The sequence below is a fragment of the Sitodiplosis mosellana genome, unplaced genomic scaffold (genome assembly GCF_009176505.1).
Source record: "Sitodiplosis mosellana isolate CC-2019 unplaced genomic scaffold, AAFC_SMos_1.0 Smas_scaffold_6226, whole genome shotgun sequence".
Classification (NCBI taxonomy): domain Eukaryota; kingdom Metazoa; phylum Arthropoda; class Insecta; order Diptera; family Cecidomyiidae; genus Sitodiplosis; species Sitodiplosis mosellana.
This window is the reverse complement of record NW_022601467.1, coordinates 13,441,156-13,449,654: the sequence shown is the minus strand read 5'-3', so window position 1 is coordinate 13,449,654 and position 8,499 is coordinate 13,441,156. Positions and strand designations below refer to the sequence as shown.

Sequence of the window (8,499 nt, the reverse complement as noted above, 5' to 3'; positions counted from 1 at the left end):
GCGCATACGACAAGTCACATCATCATCAACAAATTTATTCCAATTGGCGGAATTGCGACGTTCATTCAGAGTAAGTGTAACGCGTCGGTTTTTAAATCAACGCACATTAATACCAAATATTTCGAATTTGTATTTGAATAAATGATTGAAAATTGAAAAAACTAATTTGATGAATGGATTCAAAAGAAAGGCGAAAAATGTAACCCATCGATTCCATATTTGGTTTTCCAACAATACACATTTCATCATCTATTTTGTTTGCATCCTTCGAAGGTTGAATCCGCCCAGGTAGACTATTTTTGAAAGTGGAAAAAAAAGATCATTTCTCATTTCCGAGAAAGGTTGCAATCGATTTTCGTCGATAACCGAAAAAGCCAGAAAAAATCCAACAACAGCACCAGAATGAGAAAAAGAAAAAGAAGAAGAAGTGTCGGAAATTCACTTTAATTTTCAAACTGGTTGCATCTGATCCGTTTGATTTCCATTCAATTTAACGACATAATTACATTTATTTAATTCCACATTAAAATTGAATTAAATCAAATTGATTAATTATGCACACAATCATGCATTTGAGACTTGTTTCAAATAAAAGTGTGTTTTGACTTGTTGGCTGATTTGTTTTTTTCATCGTGCAATCGATGCATTTCCGTTGGCATGCATAATTATGCTTCGTTTTCTTGAGAGAGCAATTGAATGATTTCATGAAATTATTCAATGATATGAAGACTTGAAATGTGTTTACTTTTATGCAAACCGTTTTACGGCCTGTAAATAGTTTCTTCACATTTGCATCGTGTACCCGTTGCTCAACTTGCTCACACTGTACACAAGTTAACCAATTAGGTTTATTGATTTGCAATAAGCAAGCAGATGTGTGTATCCGTCACCTGAGCGATCTGTACACTGAACGGCGATGCACACGTTTCGAGTTGAAGGAGATAGGATAAATGAACAAAAAAAAATGCACGCATGGTGTAATAATATAGAGCCAAATGTGTACTGACGCACTGAAACTAAAAAAATAATGGAATTTTGCATATATTTTTTTTCCAATTGGAACAGACTTATCATCGTATATTTTGAATAAAAAAATAAAACGAAAATAAAATCGGTTATGGTTTGAAAGTGTCTTGGCGAATAAATGGGCTGTGATGGCGAATCCTTGAATAAACATTTTTGCAACTGTTGCAACTAAAGTCATATTCATATAACGTACGATACATAGGTTTGAATTTAAACCATTCCACATCCACACATATTCAACCTAATGGTTTTTTTTTCCTTACCAGAACACAAAAATTTGGAAAAAAAAAGAAAAGTCTTTGTTTTTTCATGTCCTCTCTTGCGAATACGAATCGGAGATAAAAACAAAAAATCTTTTGTTTTATCGTGCCAATCCAAACAAATTCTTTTTTTTTCTTCTGCAATAACACAAAACGAAAGCCATAAAATTTATATTGTTCCCTGCAAAACACACTATCCAACTTTCATTAGTCAAACATTTTGTTAATTGTTCGAACATACCTGAAGCACAACGAAATGTCCTCACCGAAAAACAGTATGTAAATACTAATCTGAGGATTTTATGGTGCTTAAATGGAGTGAATACAAAGAGAAGAAGGCACACACACCAACCGACTGCAATAATACGCAGTGACAATAGCAAAAGGAAAGTTTTCAACACTCATTTTAAGTTACATTTACCTCAGTTTTTGTTGGCATAAAATTGTGCTGCTTTGCATGAAATCTTCTTTAGTTTTTCTATTGAAAATGGATGTGTATGCGCGAGTGTGTATGTGTGTTTTCTTTCTGTCTTTTTGACAATTCAAATAAGGTAATAAAATTGTGTGTCCTTCTTCATTTCAGTCATACAAACGTTTGACGAAAGAATACTTCGGAACAAACAGAAGAAGAAAGCAAAACTATCGAATTGCCGTCTCATTGTGTCAGTTTTGTTGTATTTTTTTTTATTACGCTCCACTTTTGATTGCCATAATTTAAGTTCAACCAATTCGCGTATTCTTCATTTGTACTTTCTTTATCATTTTTATTCTGGCGGCAAAATAGCTTCACAATTCATGCGAGACAGAAGAAGAGTGAGCGAGTGCGAGTTTTCTTACACGACCAACATAACAAAGAACGGTGTTTTAAAACATTGCATAGCGTTAATGCATTGGATTGTGTGTATAAAGTAGAAGCGTGCACACTTCTTCTTTTTCAGTCTTTCTCTCTCTCTCTCTCTCTCAATATCTATCTCACTCACTCACTCACTCTTTCTCTGTGTCTGGTAGTTTTGCTCGTGCTCTGGTGCGTTCGATCTGTCTCTTTTATTCCAATATTTTGCTGCTGCTACCGCTTCTCGTATCGACATTTGCTACATCAATTCCAACCAAATATATATACATAGAACTTAAAACAAGCAGCGTGCAATCAATATTAAATGCTAAATGTTTTAGAGAATAAGACAATAGCGTTTTCTTTCGTTCGTATATTATTCATAAGTCATATTTCATCTCGGAGTGTGCAGCAGCAGCAGCACATTTTATATTTGAATTTTCGACGAACAACGACATCGAGAAAACCAACTTCTGAAATTTGCCCTAATACGAATTTTACTTGTGTTCGTGGCCATACTTGAATTCCAGTGTCGAAACGAATATTCGCCCGATATTTTCCAATTAGTCTCTTTATTGAGTTTTTTTTTCTCTTTCATTCGTTCGTTCTTTCAACTGTCAATCTGCCATGGTTTCGCCCCGAGTTTGTTTCTTGAATATGATCCCTTATAGCATTTTATGAGTCGCTCCGTATGAGTATATGCATGTGTGTGTGTGTGTGTGTGTGTGTGTGTGTGTGTGTGTGTGAGTCTGTAAAAGTAGGCACTTCGTTTTGGATATGAGTTAGTGTGTGTGTGTGTGTGTGTGTGCATGAGAGGGAATTTCGTTTCCTTTTTTATTCTTCTATTTTACGATCATATACACATTTTTTTTCCTTCGTCTTCTTCTTCTTCTTCTTTTTCGTCGTCGTCGTCGTTTCGACCGAACATTACAGATCAATGTGATTGTATTCGTTCTTTGAATACGTGCAATTATGTTGTGGTGTTCTTTTCTCTCCCTCATTCCATGCTCTTCCATAAGAATTATGTCGACTTTCTTATTCTTTTTCTCACCACCAGTGAACTAGCTGCACCAGTGCGCGCCGACTTATATCTCTTTTTGACAACTGCCGATCAGTGTGTCCCATGAATTCAACTAGTGAACACATCGAATACAGTTTCATTTTACAAATTATTCAAATATTTTCGTTTTTCAAATTAGTTTTATTATAGTTTTTTTTTCATGAACATTTCTTAAAATTTTAATTGTATATATCAGCAACTCTTCGATTTGTTGAAATAGGTCCGTGGCGAATTACCGCCCATCAAGTAATTTGATATTTGAATGTTTGAATAAGAAGTGTGCGCTGGTGACAAGTTACATAGCTGAGTGCGTTAATTCCAATTGGTAGAACTCGTAACGAGTGTTTGATGTAAGTGGCGCGCAATTTATATTAAGTTGATATGGACAAAAAAAAATATTAATGGACAAGCAATCATTTTAAATTTATATTAATATTCAAGTCGATAGAGAGAGAGAGAGAGAGAGAGAGAGAGAGAGAGAGAGAGAGAAAGGAAAAAAATATCGTCCATGCACTTGGACCAAATCGCCGTTTTGATCTGTTAATGTTCTGCTGTCTGACATTTCGGCATTTTCTTCTTAAGTAGAATTACTCAGGTAGAGTTTCATGCATGAACCCAAAGGGAAAAAAGATCATTTCAAGTCTTCCAAGAAATGTTACACTCGATTTTTAACAATAAAACAAAGCAAAAAGAAAACAATCCAGAGAAGAAAATCGAACAAACGATTTTTGTCGAAGGAATTGCTTTGCCAATACGATTTTCAAACTGTATACCAAAGCGAGTGTGTCACACATGTGTTAGTGTGTGTGTGTAGCATCTCTTTTTTGGGGAGTTTTCGGTTTTTTTCGTCTTCTTTTTTTTTTTTAAACACAATATAGATAATACACACGCAGCGCATATAAAAAAAAGACAATATACAAAAGAAACGAAACATTGAAGATAAAGCTGTATAAACCGACAATCTATTACCCTTCGAAATGGCTGTGATTGGAGAGGCGAATTTTTTTTGTCTCTCCATTCATTCATTTTAAATACATGCAGGCAATCAAGTTGAATTAGAAAAGTTGTTCGTTTTATTACACACTTGAGTGCATTAAATGTGGAACAAATGGAAAAAAAGAGACATATCACATACATATTTTGCTGAGTACCGAATAAAAATGTTGAATCGCTCAGCACGTGGTTTACCACATCCGAAAATCGATGGGTTCAATGCAAGTCAACCAGCCAAATGCCAATTTTCAGTAAATTTTTTACCGTTTCATATGAAATTTACATTTGAATATTTTGATTACATTTGAAGTAATTTTATTGTTTTTTTTTCTTTCTTCCTTTTCTCTCTTCCAACCCCCCCCCCCCCACCAAAATGTTACATTGTCTGTCATCATTTACATTTGGTTCGAAGTAGTTTGTTGGGAAATATGAGCGAACAAAATGCGATTGTCTATGTTAAACGAGATGCTGATGAGGGAACACCTGTGAATCCGCCAATGTTGTGGATGTTAATTGAATATCGAACGCGCAACAAAGTCACAAATTACGAAGTTGTGGCAGCGAAAGATGTGTGCGGTGGCGGTGGCAGCCGGGCAAATTCGGGCTTAGAATCCATGCATACGGGCAAATTGATTTATGTGAAAAAAGACACCGGTCTTGTGCAGGCAACCATTGTTACCATATCAGACGATAAACAATTTCTCAACAACGAACTCAAGGATTTGGTGGAAATGCAAAAAGAAGAGTACGAGATACACAGCAATAAAAAGCGAAAGCGTGTGTCGGTAGCAAAACTAGATAGCGTGGCCACATCGTCGGCGGCAACACAATACACGCGATGGAATAGCGGTGCACATGACACGGGCACAACAACCCAAAATGGTGGCGGTGGTGCGATGAACAAGCAATCGGTTATCAAATCGAATCCGAATGTTCAAAATTACCCACCAATGACATTTGACCAGCAAACGCAAACGGATTTCAAGGCCACGGCCGATTTTAGCAACAATGAAATGCGTTTCAGCAAAATTTTGGCCACCGAAGAGGATATTTTACGTGATGTACACAGTATGACGGAGGAGAATCACGATATCAAGCAACAAGTGGCCGATTTACGCGTTGAAGTGGCCGAAATCAAGACGCTGCTGAAAGATATTTCGGAAAAATTAACACACCAAAATGATGGTGTCCACAGCACGAGCACTGACTTCAATCGCACCAGTTCAATACTAAATTCTACGCAAACGTCGTCAACGTCGGTGCTCGCCCGAACGCCACACGTTATACCGCCGAGAATCTTAAATTTAAGCCATCAATCGAATTATACGCCTCACACACTGAACTATAATTCAATCAGCATCGAACCGGTCATTGAGGCGAGCAACGACAGCAATTTCTCGTACTCGAACCACAGCCGCATGTCATTGAGTGCATCAAATCAATCGATCTATCAAGCGGACACAAATCACAATGAATCGGCGCATTTATCGGCCATGAAGCTTGATTACAGCAGCAACAATAGCAAAAATGCCGATAGTTTTGCCGATGACGAAGGTGATCCAAATGAAGAGGTTGTGATCGGACCAAACCATACAACTGTCACACGCAATGTGCTAACAAACATTAATTGGAATTCACATACAGCCGCCACGCGACGTTTGTTGCGTGCCAAATTCAGCCGAGAAGTATTGGCAACACATTCGCTAACGGGAAAACCGTCACCTGGTATGTTGATCGACACAATATACATAGCCATTAATCAATGTAGTCAAAATGTTTTTTTCACTCATTTTTATCTCTTCCTCACTCTTTCCTCACCCAAATGCAGCGTTCATCGAATCGAGCAAACCGACGAAAAACCAACTCAACCCCAAAATCATTGCCGACATTGTTCAATATGTGGCAAAACGGTGCAAGGTCACGGATACCGCTGTCAGAAGCTCCATCACGACCAAATGTGCCGACGAGAATAAAATGATGCGCCAACGCAACGACAAAAACCGTAAATCGCTCGTGAAAATTGAAAACAAAGAAAACGTAGAGAACTGAATACCAAAACCATTTGCTAATCGTTATCAATTAAAATAGATATTATGTGTATCGAGCGTATCGATATAATTGCACGATTGTATATCCAATAAGAGCAGTAATTTTTTTTTATGGTGCACTACATTTCCGTATAGAGCGCAACATTGAAACGCTTCTCTCTAGACCTATTACTTTTATACACAGTTTTAATACAGTATTAGAAAGGGACATTTGTGATTATGGCTATAATATTTTTTTTTTAAATGAAAATGTATATCCCGGTTGGAGCCTTGGATTTATTACTGTACAATTTGAAGTGAAACCTAGGAAAAGCAAAATGAAACGAAAATAGAAAAATCAAAAAAATGAAATAAAGGCAAAATTGTAGAATTATTGAAATAATCATACGTTATAAAATGGACAAATAGAGAGTATTTTCATTGAGTTGAATGTGGGCGAAGCACTCAATTTGAGCTGAACAAATTTATCGGTTTTACCACACATATTGGTTTACCACGTATGGTTTTAGCCGACGAACAGATTTTTCGACCAAAATGTAATACAAAAACAAAAAATGACGACGAGAAAAAAAAAGTAATAATAGAGAAATGGTTATCTTGAACATACTAAACCACGAAATCGATGTTACGTGAAAATGTGTTCAACTTACTAGAATTAGCACTTAAACTGAAAACAAAGTTCGGTGGTTCTAAATCCTCTCGTAATGCCAAAGTGCCATGGAATGTGGTATTTGACTGGAGAGAGTGAGAAGAGCTGCTGGGAGTGTGTGTTTCAATTCTTCATTGTTCTGAAATTATTTGCAGCGAGAGTAAAATTTGATATGGATACGAATGAGGAAGAGAAAGACACACACACAGAGAGAGAGAAAGAGAGAGAGCGAGGGAGTTGGAAGTGAAAGTAGCGAACATTTGCATTCCGGTCATAATTCTTCGCATCATCGAATCGCTCTAGCATTTTCTTCAGACGTTTTCTCATTCAAGTACTCTATATCCTTGTCGCGTAGATGGAGCAAGCTACACACACACACACACACACAAACTGAATATTCATTACGTGTATTCAGTAGTAAGCGAACAAAAAGATCGTTCTGAGCAGGAAACAAGTCGAAGTAAATTATTGTAAAATGATTTTATAAAATAATGAACCAAACAAAAAAATAAAACACGTAATCAAATTATTTGCTACTTTTTGTTTCTTTTCAATTGTTGATTGGTAAAATACCTTTATGCGAGAAGGATTGAATGAAAAAAAACACACGTCCATGATCTGTATTGCATGTATTTTTAATGTGATAAGCAAACAGTGTGCGCAGAAATGTTTCATTATAATTATTGACCAGCTGGACGGCATTTGTTGCGAAAAAAAATTCAAACACAAACAGTGGCACTCGCGCGTATTTATGGTGAATATATTGCAGACTCAACGGCACAACGGTCGGACGACAACAGCACAAACATTTATACACACACACACACAATTCTGATTTGTGTATGGCAGCAACGATGCGAAAATTCGCATCAAGAAACTCGATTAACTATTACGTTCCCATATTTATTGTTGTTGTTTTTGTTGTGGCTTCACGTTGATGTTGTCGCCGTCTGATGTTGATTGCTACTATTTCTGCCATTGCCACTGCTGCTGTTGCTGTTGCTGTTGCTGCCAGTGTGTACGTGGTGTTTTCATGTGCGCACTGTTGTTTCGAGGCAAGGTTCTCGAGATTCGAAATTATGCAAATCCAAAACCATTAATAATTGAAAACGTACCAGCACAAAATATATTTATAAAGAATGCGACGAAAGCGACCACGAAAACACATCTCTCTCCTTACTCTCTTCTCCGCTCTCTTTCTCTAACTTGAACTCTGCCCACAAATCCCGCACACATTCGATCCGAACATTCAATCCACCACTAACCAAATAATATTAATGTCACATTATTTCTTGGCGGCGTCTGGGTCGGCTGAATGTGGCGCAGCGCTCGCGGACATTGCACATCCAGTAACTCAGTCACTCGTTCGTTTGTTTGTTCGTACAAACAATCTCCAGCTTCGTCATATTCTCATTGTCCCTTTCTCGTTTGCACACAGCCGGCTATCACGCGCGCGGGGCACACACCACATAAATACAGATTGGCAAATGAGAAATTACGAAACACACAAATCGAATTTACCGTCGACAAGCGCGTAACAATATTGTGAAAAAATGAGTGAACAAACATTTTCAAACCATTTTAAATTTATCAATTGGCGCACACAAAAAAAGAAAGGTTTTCCTACTTCG

The 8,499-nt window shown here is 37.1% G+C and overlaps 1 protein-coding gene across 2 annotated transcripts; it reads left to right on the top strand.

The window, feature by feature from the left end:
- The first annotated feature begins 3,176 nt into the window (after nucleotides 1-3,176).
- On the top strand, nucleotides 3,177-6,624 carry LOC129578046 (protein insensitive-like). 2 transcript variants are annotated; one of them, XM_055466109.1, is made up of 3 exons: nucleotides 3,177-3,528; nucleotides 4,587-5,896; nucleotides 6,000-6,624. In XM_055466109.1, exons 2-3 carry the CDS (start codon nucleotides 4,600-4,602, stop codon nucleotides 6,218-6,220), a joined length of 1,518 nt encoding a protein of 505 aa, XP_055322084.1. In that variant the 5' UTR covers nucleotides 3,177-3,528; nucleotides 4,587-4,599; the 3' UTR covers nucleotides 6,221-6,624. The 2 variants fall into 2 exon arrangements, with proteins under 2 accessions (XP_055322084.1, XP_055322083.1); XM_055466108.1 differs by having other exon boundaries at nucleotides 3,226-3,528; nucleotides 4,584-5,896.
- Nucleotides 6,625-8,499: the final 1,875 nt, after the last annotated feature.

What these genes read in the sequence shown, in the direction of transcription:
- LOC129578046 (XM_055466109.1), top strand. Translation starts at nt 4,600, where the DNA reads ATGAGCGAACAAAATGCGATTGTCTATGTTAAACGAGATGCTGATGAG. An exon ending in AACGGGAAAACCGTCACCTG is followed by an intron (nt 5,897 to 5,999) that starts GTATGTTGATCG and finishes ACCCAAATGCAG; the next exon opens with CGTTCATCGAATCGAGCAAA.